The 22437-nt window shown below is 42.8% G+C and overlaps 1 protein-coding gene across 4 annotated transcripts in view; it reads left to right on the top strand.

Moving 5' to 3' along the window:
• Positions 1 to 14384: 14384 nt before the first annotated feature.
• The window catches only part of spint1a (serine peptidase inhibitor, Kunitz type 1 a), a 54850-nt gene continuing 46797 nt past the window's right edge, over positions 14385 to 22437 (top strand). The window contains exons 1-2 of one of the 4 annotated variants that reach the window (XM_028821273.2): positions 14385 to 14536; positions 14902 to 15305. In XM_028821273.2, coding sequence (XP_028677106.1) covers positions 14903 to 15305 — 403 coding nt within the window. In that variant the 5' untranslated portion in view covers positions 14385 to 14536; position 14902. Of the gene's footprint in view, positions 14662 to 14901; positions 15306 to 22437 lie in introns of all 4 variants that reach the window. The other 3 variants (XM_051919822.1, XM_028821271.2, XM_028821274.2) reach the window with 3 other exon arrangements.

Consider the following 22437-nt stretch of genomic DNA (forward strand, 5'->3'; position numbering starts at 1 on the left):
TGGCAGAGTTAAAGATGATAAGATTGACATTGGGTGTGACGAGGATGGACAGGATTAGAAATGAGGACATTAGAGGGTCAGCTCAGGTGGGACGGTTGGGAGACAAAGTCAAGAGAGGCGAGATTGCGTTGGTTTGGACATGAGCAGACGAGAGATGCTCAGTATATTGGGAGAAGGATGCTAAGGATAGAGCTGCCAGGGAAGAGGAGAAGAGGAAGGCCTAAGAGAAGGTTTATGGATGTGGTGAGAGAAGACTTGCAGGTGATGGGTGTAACATAACAAGATGACGAGGACAGAAAGATATGGAAGAAGGTGATCCGCTGTGGTGACTCCTGACGGGAACAGCCGAAAAAAGAAGAAAAAAAAATTATATTTGCATCTTCCTCATTTTCTTTTAATCTCCAACTCCAGTCTGTTATCAGGTCTTGTGGTATCCTCTGTCTTCTCCATTCTCCTCTCATCTTCTTTTAACTTTTTCTCATTCCCTGTCCACTCACACAAAATCTGTTTCTGCTACTTAAGCCTTTTTAATAATAATAATAATTCATTACATTTATATAGCGCTTTTCTCAGTACTCAAAGCGCTATCCACACAGGGAGGAACCGGGAACTGAACCCACAATCTTCCACAGTCTCCTTACTGCAAAGCAGCAGCACTACCACTGCGCCACCTGCGCTACGTTAGGCTGCCCCCTGATCTTTGCCCGTTCGCTCAGTTTGGGATGTGATCTATCAATGTCTGCTCCTCTTGGTTGGGTTGGTCCTGATTTTGTAGAACATCACTTGTGCTTCTTGAAATCCAAATCAGCACACACAATTGAAATCTGCACACGGCTGGCATATCGCTCCCTCTAAACATTTTGCTGTTGGCCTTCCTAATGTGCCCCTTTCTAAACTCTCTGGTACTTTATTTTTTACACACATACCAGGAATGTCCTAAGGTTTTTGTCTTTTGCACAATTTTTAATATATTTCTGGTAAAGGTTTAATAAGAAATCAAATAAAATGACGCCTTTTGTTGGCTAACTCTACAGTGGGCTGGTGCCCTGCCAGGGGTTTGTTTTCTGCCTTGCACCCTGTGTTGGCTGGGATTGGCTCCGGAAGACCCCCCGAGACCCTGTAGTTAGGATATAGCGGGTTGGATAATGGATGGATGTTGGCTAACTGAACAGATTACGATATGCAAGCTTTCGAGGCAACTCATATCATTGCATCTTGCCAGAAGAAGGGGCCTGAGTTGCCATGAAAGCTTGCATATCATAATCTGTTCAGTTAGCCAATAAAAGGGGTCATTTTATTTGACTTCTCATTACATCCATAATGGCTAACGTGGCACAACAACCGACTACTTACAAAGGACCAATAAAGGGGGCAGCATGGGGGTAGCACTGATGCTTTACAACAAAAAGACCCGGGTTGACTGACGTCTCAGGTCCACCCTGCATGGAATGTGGATGTTCCTTCAGTGTCTGCACGGGTTTCCCTACCACCTTCCAAACACATGGAGGTTAGGTGGACTGGTGATGCTTAACTGGCCCAACTGTGTGTGTGTGTGTGTGTTCACCTTGTGATGGACTGGCATCCTGTCCAGAGATTGTTCCTGCCTGAGCCTGATGCTTACTGGGATAGGCTCCAACTGCCCTATGACCTCACCTGAAAAAGTGGGTATTGAAAATTGATGGATGGACCAGTAAGGTATGGACTTCTTTTCTGGTTCATGACCAGTTGTGGGCTCCTTGTCTGTCTGCACACACTGGGCTGTTGTTTTGGAGCTAATGTTACCCCAATGTGGAAATCCAAATTGGGCCATTGTTGGCTGCCCACATAGGGCCAATATTTTTGCTCACACAGGGCTTTCCCTGACTCAGTGTCAGTTTGCTTGCTGGGTATCTATTGTGACCACTGGGGGGTTGGGGGGGGGGGGCACTGCAGCACCCCAAACACCTGACACAAGGGCTCGGACACAAGTTCCCATGACAACAAAGGGTTTTATTGTTTGAAACACACACACACACACTCACACACGATTCCAAGACTCACAAATTATAAATCAAATTCACAGCAGTCCTTCTGTCTCTCCTCCGCTCCTCCAGGTTAGCTTTGTCTTCCTCCTCCCGACTCTGGCTCCCTGCATTGAAGGAGGTCACTCCTTTTATACAAAACCCAGGAGTACTTCTGGTGTCCTGAGACTGTGACTATCTATCTTATATAGTGCCTTTTCTATCTATCTATCTATCTATCTATCTATCTATCTATCTATCTATCTATCTATCTATCTATCTATCTATCTATCTATCTATCTATCTATATAGTACCTGTTCTATCTATCTATCTATTATATAGTGCCTTTCACATCTATCTATCTATCTATCTATCTATCTATCTATCTATCTATCTATCTATCTATCTATCTATCTATCTATCTATCTATCTATTATATAGTGCCTTTCACATCTATCTATCTATCTATCTATCTATCTATCTATCTATCTATCTATCTATCTATCTATCTATCTATCTATCTATGTTATATAGTGCCTTTCCTATCAATCTATAATTTGAGAAGGTACTAAAAAGATGTTTGTTACTCAGTCTTACTTTTTTTAACTTAAAAGTTAATGTCACGAAATGCAATATATTCTTTTACATATGTAAACAGGGTAAGGAGTAGACCCCTCATTTCTTCTTTAATAACATGAAGTTATGTATTTTAATACCTTCTTGTTCATTATGGCACTGGAGTGTGGTGACTTGTTTCATGTTGTAAGACGTACAAGAAAGACCCTCCCTGTGCACGTGACACTACTATTACTACTACTACTACTACTTCTGCTCCACTTCTTGTAACAAACCTCCTACTAAACACAAAGGAGGGATAAAGACAGGGTGTGATCAAATTGCAAATCTAGACCAAACAAACAACCTGTAGTCACTCGCAGTTACAATTTCCAAACCACCAGCCCACTTCATTTCCACATTTCCTGTCTCACATTTCTCACTCTCTCTTTCACCTGGACTTGTTTCTTCCACCAGATGAACCCTTAGCCCAACTCACCTCTTACCTCTAAACTGAGGCTTTGGACTCAAGATGGCTATAACCCCAACCCTGCGGGTTTACCTTTGTCCAAAACCCAGAATAACTTCAAGGGTCCCAAGCAAACCTACTTTTTAACAGGGACAGTAGGTCATAGTTCATGCTAGCAGACCCCGCAGGCCTGAAACTTTAATCCTCTGTGGCGACTCTTCAACTGTCTGTAAACGTGAAGGGGGATTGAGGCCCCAGAATGGGATTCATGTCTTTCTCTCTGTTGGCCAAGAGGCCTTTCTTCAGCCTTCTTAGCCCCCCATGACCTCGCTGCCTTTTTCTCTCTGATGAGTCAAATTCCTGTCTTGAGCAACCTCTCCATTTGCACCTGGAGGGGAAAAACTGACATGCTTCTTCTCAGGATGTACCACCCTATTCTCCAGTGGTTCTTTCTAAAGTCATCCCGGGACATCCATTACAGATAGAAGACTCACTCACTGCCTCTTGGCTGTTCACTTCCTTCTGTAATGACATGTGAAGCTGAGGCAACACTTGCACCACATGCTTCTCCCTCGTTTTTTTGTATAGCATTTCTGTACCTTTCCCCTTGTGCCACTTATTTACCGCCTGTACACCCACTGTCCCACGAGCCACCCACCATGTTATATGCAAATATATACACAATGAAAGGCGGGGCAGCAGACCTCTAGGAGAATTTCTGAATATCAAAATAGCAATAAATGAGTTTCCATACATGACAGGGTGGGGATATGGAAGCTGTCGGGGTGTTAAGTCCTGGTCATATAGTAGATGTCTAGGAACTGCAATAATCAGGACAGAAATTGTGCTAAAAGACAGGTGAAAAAGAAAGTCACCCTGATGCCTGACCTTCTGCCAAGGAGGGCTGGCAGCAGACTGGAATGTCCTTTAGCTAATGGGAGCCGTTGGACTGGTGACTCGAAGGAAACAGAAACCATCACCCTGTTGGTTGGCGGCGCACTGTCCTAGACTGGAAAAGTGTATTGTCTGTTTAAGGCAGTAAATGGATGATGTCGATTCGGAGACACTGCTCTTTAAAGGTTTGGTGCTACAGGCATACGTGCAGCCACTAAGTGAGCCATCTTAGGTGGCTACCCAGCTGCCTGCACTCCCTGAGGGATGGCGGTCCTAAACATTCCATTCTGGAATCACATGCCCTCTAGCAGCAAAGAGGTGTTGTCACTTGTGAGGTTCCCTCCCTGACCCCTAGCTGTCTGTCTTTTTTCTTAGCAGGGGGTCGGGCAAGTCTGACAATGGAGGACTGCCTGCCCCCTAGCATTCTCCCAAGTTGCAGTTCTCCACCCAGTCTCCCTCCCTCTCTCTCTCTCTCTCTCGCAGGCTTGAGCCCCTGCCTAACGTCCTTCCAGGCAAGCACTGCACATGTCTATTGTATACCAACGCCTTGTAGCATCCTGCTTTTTGCTCTGACATTACTGTCAGCCCCTCTCTCTCTCTCTGTGTGTGTCATCAAGGCCTTGCTTGTCTCCATTTGTTCCTCCTTTTCTCCGGTCTCCTACTCCCTTGTCGCAAGTCATAAGGTCGTCGAACAGTCAGAGATAAGAATTCAAACACTGTTGTTTATGCATGGACAGCATATCTGGCATTTTGTAGCCTATTTTGCACTCGTGTGTGGGGAGCAATAAAGGACTTCTTTGAATCCTTGCTTCTGCTGTAGACAGAACACCTCTCTGTAGATTAAAAATAAAAGAAAGCAGACGGTCCCTATATGTTTTGATTGTTTTTCTTCATGAGATAAAATTTTAAAAACTTTATTCATTTACATAACCTTTCCTATTTACTAAGCCTCAAACTCTGTTTGTAACGTCGTTCATCCTTGTTAAGTGTCAATGAAGCCTTTTTTTCCCCTATTAGGTCGTTTACAGAAATAACAGTACATGGCGTGATATCACATGTCGGTAGAATCGAAGCTGAGGACCACAGTGAGTCATTACACTCTGTGACACGACCTACTCGTTTACATTTTTTTGAATGCAGCTTACATTTCTCTGACCAACATGAATGTGTTCTCTTACTCGGCAGCACGTTCAATGGAGTCGGAATGGTCTGCAGATGAAGCCGAGTATAGTTGGCCGCAGAAGCTAATCGGGCACAAGTAGGGAATCCATTCCTAGGAATTCGGGAATCCCTCATGTCAATCCCGGGCTCCCGGGGATGACACAGTGCACGGGCATCTCACATGTGAACGGTTTTAGAACGAGCGACACTTATCCTCTTTAATAAAACCCATATATTCAAAAAAAATCATGAGCATACATGAAAATTAGTATTGTATTTCAGTGAGTGCACATTAGTATAGCAAGGGTTAAATAAAAAAAAAGGCCTGTGCCTGTATATTTTTATTTTTCCTAGCAAACTAGAAACCACCAATATTTCATAAGTCAAGAGGTCAGGTATGCAGAGGAAGGCTGACAGGCAAACCCCTGTCTTCTATATAGTGAACGTGAACTTGAGGGCTAGAGACAATGGTGGCAAGCACTAGACGAGTACTAGGTAGGGAGAGGGCCTGTCAAGTGGGCATGATGGATAGAGCGAAGTGCTACACCCATTGAGCTGCGAAAAATCGGTGGAACTAATGAGAAGCAGGACCAAGGGAATGGAATGTTGGGAGTCAGATGAGGGTGACAAATGAGCAAGACGGAGAAGGTTTATGATAAGAACTGTAATTAAAGTAAGGCTGGCCCATCACTTCATCTGAACTCACTCTGCATGTGCGTCGCACAGTGAAGCTCGATTCTGCTGCCTATCCTCCCTCTCCTCGCCCAGTGTGTCATCCTCCATCAGGAACTTTCTCCTCCTCGGTTCCTGAAATTGAAACAGAGACATTGTTCCACTCGGACAATGCAGGATCCGCTCCCTTCTTCAACAGTCACCACCAATGTTCCCTCTAAGCTGAGCGCATGAGCAATCGCTCACACGAATTCAGAGCGTCGCTCATACTTCCCGCACGATCGCTCATTCCGACGGCGTCGCTCGTACTTATCGCACGATCGCTCACTCCGACCGTCGGAGTTGGTGCTCATAAATTTTTGGCTTAAACAAAATGTCGCTCATAAACAATGTTTTTTGCTCACTATATGCTACTCCTTAGAGGGAACATTGGTCACCACCCTGTCTCAGACCCAGGCTCATGAAAATCCTCTTTTTTACGATGCTGACTACAAGCTCAGGTATAGGGACTAACCGTAAAGCTCTGTCTTTGGATAGCGATGATCCGTTTAGATCAGATGTGCACATCGGAGGGAAACATTTGAAAACGAAGTACCTTGTTGTACTTACTGGAAACTCGACATAAAGGTACATAACAATGTTCAGCTGTAGAGCTCTCTGTACGTGGAAAGTTGAACGTCTTTTTCTCAGACATTCTCGCCACAACACAAAAATCACAACTGCAGCAAGGATAACGGACGTGACTGAGCTGCCTGAGATTTCACCAGAAGTACGTCAGCACTACCCTGTGCATATAGGCTATCGGCCCCAGTGTGGGCGTGAGAGGGCCCAGCGATGGATCAGTGCCCTGTACAGGCTGGTTCCCTCCTCTTTGCTGCCAGGATAGTGTCTGACACCCTGCGACCTTGAAGTGGATTGAGTGGATTGGAGAATGTAATGTAGTGTTAAATATTGTTCAACACCCATATATTAAAACAAATGGTATGGAATGGTCAATACTGTACCGTAGTTGCGTCTTTTCCAGGTTCCCAAAATCGAGCAGCTACTGAGTTGGCGAGGTAGGATCCAGCAAGAGTCAAATGTGTAACAAAAGAAATTTATCAGTCCTGTAAAGTTTGTTGTAAACAGGTTTAGTGAAAATTTAAAAATGAGCAAATCAAAAAATTCAGAAAAAAGTTATTACACACGCACAATAAATGGCTAAAAGAGAAAAAAGGTTTCTCTTACAATCTTGGCTTTTTTTTGTTAAACTTTCTATACTTAAAAGTTGCGTTATTTCTCAATGGCTTCAGTTAATTCATTCAGTACGTTCTGTAAGTGTGTACGGCACGGTCTGAAACTGTTTACCTGCCATGCCTTACCAACTGCTAGGCAGCTCATAGAACAGGGGTGTTGAACTCCGGTCCTGGTGGGCTGCAGTGGCTGCAGGTTTTCATTCTCACCGTTTTCCTAATCAGTGACCAGTTTTCTCTGCTAATTAAAATCTTTTCCCTTCATTTTACTAGCCCTGTTTTTAAACATTCAGTCCTCTGAATTGATTCTTTTCTTCATTAAATGACAGCCAAACAGAAGTGAGACGTGAAACGAGCCGACAGATGACCAGCTAAACAGGAATATCAAACTCCAGATAATTTCACTCCAACCAGTCTCTTAATGAGAAGCCGATTCTTGCTGTTAATTCAACTCGTTATTTAATTCTATGGCTTGTTGCTGCTCTCATTTTGCCACAGCAGATATTTCCAAAACTGTTGATTTTCTGTTTTTCCTAAGAACATGTTTTGGTGACCTGAGAGATCAACCTCACCGAGACCTTCACCTTTCTTTATTTCCACATATTGTATGATGGGCACAGGTGAGCTGGTCATGTGGTGGCTCGTTGTGTGTCTCATTATTGTTTGGCTGCTAATTAAGGAAAAAGAAACAACTAAAGGTCCTGAGTCGAGTGAATTAAAACTAAGACAAAAGTTAATTAGCAGCTAAAACTGGTCACTAATGAAGGAGATGGTTAGAATGAAAACCAAGACTGGAGTTTGACAGCCATGTCATAGAAAGTTATCACATCCTGGTGAGCTGAACGACCTCCAGCCTGTCGCTCTGACGTCACATGTGATGAAGACCATGGAGCGGCTGCTGCTTCACCACCTGAGGCCACAGGTCCACCACGCCCACGACCTTCTGCAGTTCACATACCAGGAGAAGGTGGGAGCGGAGAATGCTATCATCTATATGCTACACCGATCCTTCTCTCACTTGGACAGAGGCAGTGGTGCTGTAAGAATTATGTTTCTGGACTTCTCTAGCGCCTTCAACACAATCCAACCTCTGCTCCTTAGGGACAAGCTGACAGAGATGGGAGTAGATTCATACCTGGTGGCATGGATCGTGGACTATCTTACAGACAGACCTCAGTATGTGCGTCTCGGGAACTGCAGGTCTGACATTGTGGTCAGCAGCACAGGAGCGCCACAGGGGACTGTACTTGCTCTGGTTCTTTTCAGCCTATATACTGTACATCGGACTTCCAATACAACTCGGAGTCCTGCCACGTGCAAAAGTTTGCTGACAACACTGCTATCGTGGGCTGCATCAGGAGTGGGCAGGAGGAGGACTATAGGAACCTAATCAAGGACTTTGTTAAATGGTTCGACTCAAACCACCTACAACTGAACACCAGCAAAACCAAGGAGCTGGTGGTGGATTTTAGGAGGAACAGACCCCTCATGGACCCCGTGATCATCAGAGGTGACTGTGTGCAGAGGGTGCAGACCTATAAATACCTGGGAGTGCAGCTGGATTATAAACTGGACTGGACTGCCAATACTGATGATCTGTGCAAAGGAGGACTGAGCTGACTATACTTCCTTAGAAGGCTGGCGTCCTTCAACATCTGCAATAAGATGCTGCAGATGTTCTATCAGACGATTGTGGCGAGCGCCCTCTTCTACGCGGTGGTGTGCTGGGGAGGCAGCATTAAGAAGAAGGACCCCCCACACCTAGACAAACTGGTGAGGAAGGCAGGCTCTATTGTTGGTATGAAGCTGGATAGTTTGACATCTGTGGCAGAGCGATGGACGCTGAGCAGACTCCTGTCAATCATGGAGAATCCACTGCATCCACTGAACAGGATCATCTCCAGACAGAGGAGCAGCTTCAGAGACAGACTGCTGTCACCGTCCTGCTCCACTGACAGACTGAGGAGATCGTTCCTCCACCACACTATGTGACTCTTCAATTCCACCCGGGGGGGTAAACGTTAACATTATTCAAAGTTATTGTCTGTTATACCTGCATTGTTATCACTCTTTAAATTAATATTGTCTTTATCAGTATGCTGCTGCTGGACTATGTGAATTTCCCCTTGGGATTAATAAAGTATCTATCTATCTATCTATCTATCTATCTATCTATCTATCTATCTATCTATCTATCTATCTATCTATCTATCTATCTATCTATCTATCTATCTATCTAGAATGTACTTGTCTGTTGCCAGAGGGACAAGAAATAATTAGAATATTCCATTTATAACAAACGTCCATTTAATGGAAATAAAAAATACAAGCACTCTGCTGGGTTTCCTTGCTGGTACCATTAGCCATTCATTTTTTTAATCCCATAAATGGGGACCAACCATAGAAATGACACCTCTCCATCTCAGAGCACACTCCTGCAGACACTTGCACTTTACAGATACCAAATACATGTAACCTGAACACCTCTGGGATATGGGAACAAAACTGATTACTGAGAGAAATGTCACAAGGACATGGGGAGAACAACCTCACAAAGCGAGTGATCTCAGGTCCCTGAAGCTGGGAGTCAGCCTTGATATGCCCTGTGCTACCATACCACCCAATGCACATACACTAGCGTTCAAAAGTTTGGAATCACCCAGAAATTGTCATTTCTTTGGTAGATGTGGATGCTTTTTTTTTTTTTTTTTTTTTTTTTTTTTTTTTTTATTTTCATTGTAATCATTCCATACAAACAGATCAATTTATAACCCAACAAATTTGAAAACAAATCAAACCCCACCCCTGAGAAGGAGAGCTTAGCTAAAGGAAAATTTCTTTAAGCTTTTTAATAAGGCAACATTAGACAAAAGAAGGGGAGAAGTAAATATCTATATAAATAAGAGATGGAGAAGGGAGTTAAATGCAATAATAGTTAATTCTCTTATTCTAAAATAATATTGATTAAATCCTGCCAAGTTTTGAAAAAATTTTGTACAGATCCTCTAACTGAAAATTTGATTTTTTCCAATTTCAAATAATATAAAACATCGGTTTCCCACTGACTTATCAGAGGAGAATTAGGATTCTTCCAATTTAACAAAATAAGTCTGCGTGCCAAGAGTGTAGTGAATGCAATCACCGTTTGCTTGTCCTTCTCCAATTCAAGTCTATCTGGAAGGACACCAAACACAGCTGTTAGTGGGTTAGGAGGGATTGTGATACTGAGGCTGTCTGAGAGGCACTTAAAAATTTTTGTCCAAAATGATGTTAGTTTGGTGCAGGCCCAGAACATGTGACCCAGTGAGGCAAGAGCTTGGTTGCAGCGCTCGCAGGTCGGATCCTGGCCTGGAAACATTTTGGACAGTTTTAAGCGAGACAGATGAGCTCGATATATAATTTTTAGTTGAATAATTCTATGCTTTGCGCATATAGAACTCGAGTGAATTCTCTGCTTTGCTACCTTCCACTCCTTTTCTGATATATTGATTAAGAGATCTTCTTCCCAATGTCCTCTTGGATCTTTGAAAGGTAGGGACTGTAATAAGATTTTATATATTACGGAAATAGTGTTTGATTCCTCGGAATTGAGCAGCATTTTTTCCAGCATTGTGGAGGGTGCAAGGTGGGGGAAATCGGGCAATTTCTGTTTAACAAAATTTCTAATTTGAAGATAGTAAAAGAAATGTGTAGCTGGGAGGTTAAATTTTGAACGTAATTGTTCAAAAGATGTAAATATGTTGTCTATATAAAGATCTCTGAGCATTTTAATCCCAAAACTTTTCCAGGTATTAAAAACTGGATATACTTGCGAAGGTTGAAAGAGGTGGTTCCCTTGCAGAGGTGCCACTGATAAAAGATTTTCCATCTTAAAATGCTTCCTAATTTGGTTCCATATTCTGAGTGAGTAAAGCACAATTGGGTTATTAGTATATTTGCGATAACTTTCATTTATTGGAGAGCAGAGCAGGGAATATAAAGAAGTACTACAGGATTTTACTTCTATTGCAGACCAAGCCTGTGTATGTTCATTTATTTGTGTCCAGGTTTTTATGGCTTGTATGTTTGCTGCCCAGTAATAAAACTGAAAATTAGGTAAAGCCATGCCACCTTCTGCCTGAGGTCTTTGTAGGGTCGCTCTTCGGATACGTGGGTGTTTTGAGTTCCAAATGAATGAGGTTATTATTGAATCTAACTGTTTAAAAAACGATTTATTGATATATATTGAAATGTTTTGAAATAAAAAGAGAAGTTTAGGAAGGATATTCATCTTAACAATGTTAATTCTTCCGGCTAGAGTGAGATGAAGGGTTGACCATCTATGCAAGTCTTGCTTAATTTTTTCCATACAGACGCCAAAATTTTGTTGATAAAGAGCTTTATGTTTACTTGTGATATTTACCCCTAGGTATTTAAACTGATCTGCTATGGTAAAAGGTAGGGTGTCTAATTTAATATTATATGCTTGTGAGATCACTGGAAAGAGTATACTTTTATTCAGATTAATTCTAAGACCAGATATCTTTTGAAATTCTGTTAGTGCTGTTAAAACAGCAGGGACAGTGTTTTCTGGGTCCGATATATATAAGACCATATCATCTGCATATAGAGAAATTTTCTGTTCCAGTCCTTCTCTGACAATCCCCTTTATCTGATAAGTCCCCTTTATCTGATAAGGCTTTTTTTTAAATTAAGGCGCCATTAAACTGATTTAAAAATATAGTCAATACATTATTAACAGTGGCGCAGTGGGTAGCGCTACTGCCTCGCAGTAAGGAGACCCGGGTTCCTCCTTGCGTGGAGTTTGCATGTTCTCCCCGTGTCTGCATGGGTTTCCTCCCACAGTCCAAAGACATGCAGGTTAAGTGCACTGATGATCCTAAATTGTCCCTAGTGTGTGCTTGGTGTGTGGGTGTGTGTGCCAAGGGGGGGGCTGGCACCCTGCCCGGGGTTTGTTTCCTGCCTTGCACCCTGTGCAGGCTGGGATTGGCTCCAGCAGACCCCCATGACCCTGTGTTGGGATATAGCGGGTTGGACAATGACTGACATTATTAATGTTGCAAATGTCTATTATTGCTTGAAATGACTGATTTTTAATCTATTAGTTTTTGATTTGCCATATTGAACAGAAACACAGGATTTTGCTGTGGTAATGTAATTACCAAATGTAATTGCAAATGTTTCTCAAATAACCAATTAGCATTCAACCGTAATTACTGTAATTACAGACAAGCTAAAAAGAGTTCTAAATTTGGACACTGAAGTAGTGGCTGCTGATAATGGGGACTTGCACTCATATGAAACTAATAAATTACGTACACATCAAGTCATTTCAAGCTGTAGTAGCCATTTGTAACATTATTAACATCTTGGTTGTGTTTTTAATGGTACTTTGGATTTAAAAAGTATCCATTTATCAAAAACACGAACATTTCTGGGTCATTCCGGACATTTGAAGGGTAGTGTACATAACGTTTTTTGAACCTGCATTTACAAACGCGAGTGAAGGACACACTCACAGACTTAACCATAAAGCACTTTACATTTAAATCATCTTATTAGATCCACTGAGAAAAAATAGGGTCACAGTGAAGAACAAATGTCTATTTCGTGATTAATGTCAAAATTGCCACTTTAATTACGAAATTTCCAATTTAACCTCATAGTTTATGTCATCATTAAAGTCGACCGTCTTAAAATCGATGTTTAATTTTACTAGAGTTTCGAAAAGCCCATCGTAACTAAAGTAGCCCGTTAAATGCTTCGTAGTCCAAGTGCTCCCCGACCCAGTCGTTAACCGCTACGGGCTTCTTAAACGGACTTCCTTTTGTGCCGAGATGAACCGTAGGCAGCCATCACCATACAGAATACGTTAAATTCATAAGTTCATGATGTTACAGCCTTACGAACATTTAGAATCCTAAGATGAATACGTGATGTCATTTACATGGTAGGGCGGCACGGTGGCGCAGTGGGTAGCGCTGCTGCCTCGCAGTTGGGAGACCTGGGGTTCGCTTCCCAGGTCCTCCCTGCGTGGAGTTTGCATGTTCTCCCCGTGTCTGCGTGGGTTTCCTCCGGGCGCTCCAGTTTCCTCCCACAGTCCAAAGACATGAAGGTTAGGTGGATTGGCGATTCTAAATTGGCCCTAGTGTGTGCTGGGTGTGTTTGTGTGTGTCCTGCGGTGGGTTGGCACCCTGCCCAGGATTGGTTCCTGCCTTGTACCCTGGATTGGCTCCAGCAGACCCCTGTGTTCGGATTCAGCGGGTTGGTAAATGGATGGATGGATTTACATGGTAAAATGCATTAAAGCATACCTATTACATTTTATAGATATATTGTTAACGTCGTTTAAATAATTTAGTCAGTCAGTCAATCATTTTTTCACCCGCTTAGTTCTAAACTGGGTCGCGGGGGTCTGCTAGTGCCCATCCCAGGCGCCAGTCCATCGCAGGGTCAGCACACACACAAACCAAACACACACCTGACCCAATTTGGAATCGCCAGTTTAAATTACCTGTAAGAGTGGAAACTGGGGCACCCGGAGAAAAACTCACGCTGACACGGGGAAAACATGCAAATCCCATGCACTTTATACAGTTAATAATTAAACACGCAGCAATAGCGCCTCACAGTAAGGAGGTCACGTCCCGTGTGTTCCCTGTCTTGAGTTTGTATAATTTCTAGGTCCCACTTTTCTCGGCGTGCTCCGGTTCCCTTGCAAAGTCATACAGGTTCGAGGATATTGATGCTAGTGCCATGTACAGTTTGTGCTTGTATTCATCATGCGCCCCGTCCAGGGATTGTTTCTGGCTTACGCCCGATGCTTGCTGAGGTGAGCACGACCCTAGATGGATTGGCGGATGGATGGAATAAATAAACATGTATATAAAGGATTTTTCAATGTTCCTTAAAAGATCTGAACATTCGGTGACGTAAGCTTATAGGTAATTTTACTTTCACGAAGACGTTTATTATGTGGTGATTGGTTATGTGGAGAAAGAAAATGGAAGAATAGGCACTGGAGGTTAGTACGTTTGATACGACTGTTATAGGCCTACATGTTTAATTATCCCATCCTTTTAGTAATTGTTCTTGGAAAGGAAAAATGCTGGATATCTCCAATATCTATTGGTATTCTCGAATAATACAAGGCAGGGTGTCCATTTCATACATTCGCAGACAATCTTGGAGTTGGTCAGGTTTGTATGGACTTTAGAAAGTCGCACTCTGTCATGCGTTGCTCGGTACGAATCCCCGATCGTAATTTTCGACGTTACGTTTTAGAGCAGCTCGTGACAAATCCGTCACGATCGTCTTCAGTTTTAACTTCATTGAAAGTGTTTCGTCAATACCGACTGACACGCCCTACTAACGTCATCGGACGCCCCGCCCTACCGCATCACATTCCACTTCCTGGGCTCTGCAGGTAAGAGGCACACCTGTGAGGCGGACAGACGAAAGAAAGGAAACGAAAAGGCCAGGGTTCCGTGATCTCAACTAGAGGCACCACCCAACGTCTGAGTTTCGGCTGAATCCAAGAGATAAGCCGTGTGTGAGTAGAACACAGAAGGAGGGGGGTAGGAGATCGAAAAGTTTGAAGTGAAACGGAAGATCCACGAGGGAGCTCATTCGAGGCTGTTCAGAGCTGAGACGGAGGGAGTGCTCTTGGAACAACAGGTCAGGCGATCGAAAATAAAAACAAAAGACAGGGAGGAAGGTGGGGGAGAAGTTAGGCAATCGGGTTTAATATATTTTCCAAGTTTTTTTTTTTTGGAGTAGTTCGTACTTTACGATGTTTTCGATAAAAAAATCTGCAGCTGCGCACATCTTAAGAAAGCGTCACCTTTCAAGTAATTTGAAGAGATTCTGAAGACTGTGTGCCGATTGATTTATTTATGTATTTTTTTTTCCCCTCAGGATGTTTCCCGAAATGCTCCCGGTGTTCCTGCTGCCTATTTTTTGTACGCTCGCCTTCGCGGCGGACGGAGAAAGTTTCGGGGAGACCTGCCTGGGAAAGTTCAGCACCGGGACGCCCGGTTTCGTTTTGGACACTGACGACTCGGTGCAGAGGGGTGCGACATTTCTGGCGTCGCCCAACGTCACCCGGTGGACTGAGTGCGTGCGCGCCTGCTGCCTCGACCCGCACTGTAATCTAGCGATGGTGGAGGGACCTCACGAGGAGCTCACCCACGACTGCTTCCTTTTCGATTGTCTTTACAAACAGAGTTTTGTGTGCAAGTTCATCAAGAAGGACGGCTTCGCTAACTACATCTTGACGACGGTGTCGAACACGTACCTTTCGCAGCGATATAATCCTCAAGGTGAGCCGGCCGGGTGGGTGCACAGAGTGAATTGTGCTCGTGTGAATACACGCGTGCACGCGCGCTCACATTCGGGCGTCGGGCGAGCATCCTTGGTGTAGCTGGCAGTGAAGTCAAGTCTTTACCAAGGAGTTCGCGTAACTACTTGGGTTTTGTTTTACAGACTTAAGTGTGTATAACTTTAGAGATAATCAGCGGTACTGACAATCTACACAAGCTCTCGTGTTTGGGGTGTAGCTGGAGGAAACTGAAAAGAGCACCTGGGACATATATAAATAAAATGTATTATTGTTATTACAGCGTCCATGTGGAGAGCTAACCAAACGTATCACACGGAGAACTGTATTAGAGGTTGGTCAATGAGTGTTGGCTTTATAGCCGTTTGTATGTTGTGTATGTAATGGCCATTAAAGTAAGCCAAGTTTGGGTCATCATAGACCACTAGTTAAGAGAATAATTGCCTGATTCATCAGTCATGTCTTTTCCTAAAGCTTTCCCCAGTTTCATGTCACTGTATTTAATATTAAACAATTACATTTATATGGCTGCTTAAAGCACATTCTGTAGAAGGTTGAAGAGGTTCCCAGCTATCACCAATGTTACCAATTGACCTGGATAATGTGACAGCAGCCATTTTTGCACCAGTATGTTCACCACATGTTAGATATTAGGTGGTGAAGGGTTGAGAAAGATGGTTGGCCTATAGGGGGCATGGAATGATTAGGAGGTCAGAATGGACGGGGCCGTGGTGAGTAATTTAGCCAGGACATGGGGAAACACCCCATGCCCAGAGAACTTTTATGACCACATAGAGTCGGGTCTCTTCAGGATGATGATTGGACACACTGGGGTGTAAAAACTGGCAGTTACTGCACTTGGGAACTGATATCCGCACACAGACCATTGGATAAGCAGCCCCTGCTGGCCTCACTAATGTGTCTTCCAGCAGCAACCCAAGCTTTTCTCAGATGGTTTCCCATCCAGGTACAGACTGTGGGCCCAAACATGCTTAGCTTCATGGAGATTAACTGTTCTGAAGTGTAGGTGAAATGGTGACCAGCCTCCTCAGTTCTCATCTGTTGTACACTTGCTTGCCTACACCCAAATTTCGTACAGACCCCCCTTCAAATAGTACATTCACTTTGGTTGTCCCTTCAAACCCCCCCCCTCCCTTGTCCTATCACCTCCATATGCCTGATTCTTCTGCACACATTAGATGCCTGTTCCTCTTTGATATTCCTTCCTGTATTTTCTTTGAGATTTCACCAACTTTACGTATACCCCTGACTGTCTCATTCCTGATCTCATCGAGCTTCATTACACCCATCTCAACATCTTCATTGCCTTTGTGTGCTTCTTTAACTGCCTGGGTTTCTGATCCTTACAACAGTGCTGCTCTGACCACTGTTTTATACACTGAACCCTTCACTCTTGTTCTGATTCTTCAATCATAAAACTCTCCTGATACCCTTTGCCAACTTGATTTATTTCCAAGGTATATTTCTAGATTTAGCTCTCCATCCTTTATTGTTGACCTGAGGTATTTGAACATTTTATACCCTTTGAAGATTTTTTTTTCCCTGGATGTTAACCTCTCCATATTGTTCCTTAAATTGTGAATATTCTACATTTTTCCTACTATTATTAAAGCCTCTATCTTCCATAGCTCTTGCTCCATCAGTTATCAAACCCTACTAAATCTGAGATGATTTAAGAACACAAGTTTGATTGACCCCAAAGCATTCAGTCCAAACAAACTTACCAGCTCAGTTTATAGGTTTATAAGCTGGGATATGTAGTGCTGCCCGGGCTAAATTTCCAGACAAAACGTAGTCAGTGGTGGTCCCCCTTTTAAAATGGGGAGTGTGTGCAACATTTGATGGGGAACCATTTAAGGGAGTGGAGATGAAGACTAACAACATAGTCTGAATAACCTAAGTTTTGGAACAAAGTATAGATCGTGGTCTTCCACGGTTTAGATTGAAAAAAACTTTATTAATCCTGAAGAAAACTGCTGGGTTATAGCAGCAGATGAAAAAGTCATCAATATATGTATAACAAGAATTATCTTTTAAGTAAATTAATAAGTGTAGGTATTTATTAAGTATACAGTGTTAGAATTGCACATACTTATCAGTTACAGTTTCACAAGGCACAACATATTGGTGTAGTCTGTTAACTGTTAAGGTTTCTGGTTCAGTACTGTTTGGCACTCGGGGAACAATACCACCTTGACCTTCTCATTACTAGAGCCTAATGGCGTAAGAGAGTAGGACTGACTTTATATAGCGCTCCTTGGAGCAACACCGCTGTCTCGGTCTGTCTGTTCAACCACTTCCTCCAATGAGTCTAGCCTGACGCCTTTTTTAATTCGTTTAGTCTGTTGACATCACCTGCACGTAATGCCATTTCTCCGGCACATTACCGCATAGAAAAAATGCACTGGCACCTTCAGAAAGGTAGAACACATGCAAGAGTGGCCTTCATGTGCCAAACAACCTCAACCTCCTTAGTAGGTAAAGGCGACTCTGACGCTTCTTGTATGCGGTCTCTGTGTTAGGAGTCTACTCAGACCTGTTGTTTTGATTCACCCCAAGGTATTTGTATGTCCTCGCCACCTGCACATTTTCACCGGGTTTGGCCCTCTTGAAGTCTTCAGTTGCCTCCTTTGTCTTATAGGTGGTTCAGTTTGTACTGTTTTTCAACAGGGCTGTGGAGTTGGGAGTCGGAGACAATTTTGGGTACCTGGAATCTGGGTCAGAGTTGGCAAAAATGTACTGACTCCTAATAAATTTTAAATTGTAATAGGGGGAAAAAAAACACAACAAGTTCAAATGTCCCATTTCACAAACAGTCGTCCTAATTAAGTACTTCTCTGATGTAAGAATAAAGCCCAGTGCATAGTTGTGCTACAACTGGTGTGAAGTTCAGCTGAGCGATTATACAACCTGACATTCACATATTATAATCTGGATTATGGTACATTATACAAAGTGTTTTCATTTTATTTCAGATGTAATGTGTTTAACAAGTTCATTTGAGTGTAAACAAGTGTAATGATGTAGGTGTGTGCTATGGCCTGATGTGTGTTCAGGGGTCCTTGTCTTTTGATTAAATTGGCCAATACGGTAGAGAGTTGGCTTCCTAGCCAGTAGTTCTGTGGTTAATGACGTGTATATTGCCTTCCTTCAATCAACATGGAAAATACATTAGCATATTAAATACAGTCATCCCTCACCTATCGCGGGGGTTACGTTCCAGAGCCCCCGCGATAGGTGAAAATCCGCGAAGTAGTGACCTATATTTATTTTATTATTTATACATATTTTAAGGCTTTATAAACCCTTCCCACACTCTTATAAACCTTTCTCACTCTCTTGTTAACCTTTCCCACACTCTTATAAACACTTCCTATGCTCTTAAACACTTTCTACATTCTTAAACACCGCAGGACCAACACTGCACACTGCACACAGCGATCAGCCGTCGATGTGTCTGCACTCGCTTTGTGAAGGGGGGCAGCTGAACTCACGCTGAGCAGAAATGGACTTTGTGCTGCTTCTGCCAAAATGCCTGCTTGTCGCTCTAAGCGTTCGGAAGGAGGAGGAGTGGGGGTGTGTGAGGGCTGAACGCACGTTCGCTCAAACCCCCCTCCCCGGAGGCGCAGTATGCTCCTACCACTTCGCATTGTCAAGGGGGTGGGGAGCTGAATGAACGCTAAGGAGAAGTAGACTTTGTGCTGGCCTTGTGCTGCTTGTCGCTCTGTGTGTCAATAATTTAAAAGCCTGTACATCACCTATTTTTCTGTCTCACTGTCTTGTCTTGCGTGAAGTTAAAATGTTTTATAATAGTGAGATGTTACTCATATCCTTCGCCCGACATCACCATATCATATGTGTTAACAAAGTGTGTTTTATAAGTTTACATGTGTTTAAAGCATGTGGGATGGGTATTTTAAGGCTTAAACTATAAAAATGTTTATTTATATGGTCTTTCTGTATCGCAGATTTTCTCCTGTTGCTGAAGGGTCTAGAATGTAACTTCCGCAATAGGCGGGCAATCACTTGTATTTAAAAACCCGCAAAGTCGTGAATCCGCGAAAAGTGAACCGCGAAGTAGCGAGGGATTACTATACAGAGGAGTTGGGGAGTCAGAAATACCAGAAACTAAGGAGTTGGAGACGAAGGATTTATCTACAAACTCCACAGTCCTGTTTTTCAATAGTGTTCTGTATTCATTCTCCTACCCACAGTCAATACATGCAACTATAACATGATAACAGTGTTGAATCTGTGATGGGATTGGGGGGTACAAACACAGGCAGGGGTACCCAATCCTGTCCAGTATACCTGGTGATGCCTATTCAAATTTTGGAATGAAACATAGCTTGCGGTGTCTTCCCTTGTAAATGGGTGACCTGTGCAAAATTTGATGGAGGTATGTTCAGGAGTGTGTGTTTGCATCCTTTTAAATGAAGGGAGGGGTATCTGGTGCCACCCAGCGTGGGAGTATCCAACTAAAATTTGTAACAGAAAATAAAATCGTCCATCTCTGTATATATGCAAAATCTGTGCAAAAAGTGGTGGAGACAGGAGCAATGGTGTGAATTTGCTTACCAGGCAAACTTTTATAAACCTATATTCACACATATATTAGGTACAGTGGGTACGGAAAGTATTCAGACCCCCTTCAATTTTTCACTCTTTGTCATATTGCAGCCATTTGCTAAAATCATTTAAATTAATTTTTTCCCTCATTAATGTACACACAGCACCCCATATTGACAGACAAAAATTTTTTTGAAATTGTTGCAGATTTATTAAAAAAGAAAAACTGAAATATCACATGGTCCTAAGTATTCAGACCCTTTGCTCAGTATTTAGTAGAAGCACCCTTTTGAGCTAATACAGCCATGAGTCTTCTTGGGAAAGATGCAACAAGTTTTTCACACCTGGATTTGGGGATCCTCTGCCATTCCTCCTTGCAGATCCTCTCCAGTTCTGTCAGGTTGGATGGTAAACGTTGGTGGACAGCCATTTTTAGGTCTCTCCAGAGATGCTCAATTGGGTTTAAGTCGGGGCTCTGGCTGGGCCATTCAAGAACAGTCACAGAGTTGTTGTGAAGCCACTCCTTCGTTATTTTAGCTGTGTGCTTAGGGTCATTGTCTTGTTGGAAGGTAAACCTTCGGCCCAGTCTGAGGTCCTTAGCACTCTGGAGAAGGTTTTTGTCCAGGATATCCCTGTACTTGGCCGCATTCATCTTTCCCTCGATTGCAACCAGTCGTCCTGTCTCTGCAGCTGAAAAACACCCCCACAGCATGATGCTGCCACCGCCATGCTTCACTGTGGGGACTGTAATGGACAAGTGATAAGCAGTGCCTGGTTGTCTCCACACATACCGTTTAGAATTAAGGCCAAAAAGTTCTATCTTGGTCTCATCAGACCAGAGAATCTTATTTCTCACTATCTCAGAGTCCTTCAGGTGTCTTTTAGCAAACTCCATGCGGGCTGTCATGTGTCTTGCACTGAGGAGAGGCTTCCGACAGGCCACTCTGCCATAAATCCCTGACTGGTGGAGGGCTGCAGTGATGGTTGACTTTCTACAACTTTCTCCCATCTCCTGACTGCATCTCTGGAGCTCAGCCAAAGTGATCTTTGGGTTCTTCTTTACCTCTCTCACCAAGGCTCTTCTCCCCCGGTAGCTCAGCTCAGCTTGGCCGGACGGCCAGCTCTAGGAAGGGTTCTGGTCATCCCAAACGTCTTCCATTTAAGGATTATGGAGGCCACTGTGCTCTTGGGAACCTCAAGTGCAGCAGAAATTTTTTTGTAACCTTGGCCAGATCTGTGCCTTGCCACAATTCTGTCTCTGAGCTCTTCAGGCAGTTCCTTTGACCTCATGATTCTCATTTGCTCTGACATGCATTGTGAGCTGTAAGGTCTTATATAGACAGGTGTGTGGCTTTCCTAATCAAGTCCAATCAGTATCATCAAACACAGCTGGACTCAAATGAAGGTGATCTCAAGGATGATCAGAAGAAATGGAAAGCACCCGAGTTAAATATATGAGTGTCACAAAAAAGGGTCTGAATACTTAGGACCATGTGATATTTCAGTTTTTCTTTTTTAATAAATCTGCAACAATTTCAAAAATTCTTTTTTTTGTCTGTCAATATGGGGTGCTGTGTGTACATTTTTGAGGGAAAAAATTAATTTAAATGATTTTAGCAAATGGCTGCAATATGACAAAGAGTGAAAAATTGAAGGGGGTCTGAATACTTTCCGTACCCACTGTATATAGTCTACCTAATTCTTTCCTTTTTTTAAAGAGAAAAATCTAAAATGCCAAATCTCAACAGGAACCAGACACTAATTCCAAGGTATTTGGTTGCTTTCTGTTTGTAGAAATACTTTTTAACATTACTGTAAAATTTACACTTAACCAATACCATTTTGCATGTCCAAGTTCTTAGTGAGGAACTCATTTTAAAGTTGCAAATGGCATCTGCCTAGCAAATTATGCTTATCATTTTTAAACCTCGCTCTATTATTTAAATTCACCATAAATAAAACAATTTAGCTGCTTCACTTTTGAGTTATGGCTTTTACTCTATAATCCTAGAATCATTCTAGTAGCTTGTCTTTTTCTTGTGCCTTTTCTTATTATTATTACTTGGAAGTCCGAGTTGTTTCACAAGGGTGCTGGATTGTTTAAAAGTAACCCCACTTTATTTGTAGTCAATACAGCCTGATGATACACGTATAATATAACATCATATTCACTTTCTTAATGAAGTTGGTGCATTGCCTGAATACACAGTGATAATCCCACTATGACTCCTGTCCCTTTGTCGTGTGCTGTACTTTCAAGTTGTAGGCCTCCACGTTGTGCAATCACGTTTAGTATTTTAGCTTTCTTTGCATCAGTTATTTCCAATAAATTTCATCATCCACTTACCTTCCCAGCTCCAAATTCTCTTCTAATATTTTCCAGACTGTAGATTATCTGCCATTTCAACCTATTTTGTTATCACCTGAAAAGCTAATCAACTGGTTAATTACATCATTTGGAACAATTAAAAAAAGATTAGCAGCCATAGCGGAGACTCCTGTGGACTTTTAACATCACTTAATAT

This window comes from Erpetoichthys calabaricus, chromosome 16 (genome assembly GCF_900747795.2).
Source record: "Erpetoichthys calabaricus chromosome 16, fErpCal1.3, whole genome shotgun sequence".
Taxonomy (NCBI): domain Eukaryota; kingdom Metazoa; phylum Chordata; class Cladistia; order Polypteriformes; family Polypteridae; genus Erpetoichthys; species Erpetoichthys calabaricus.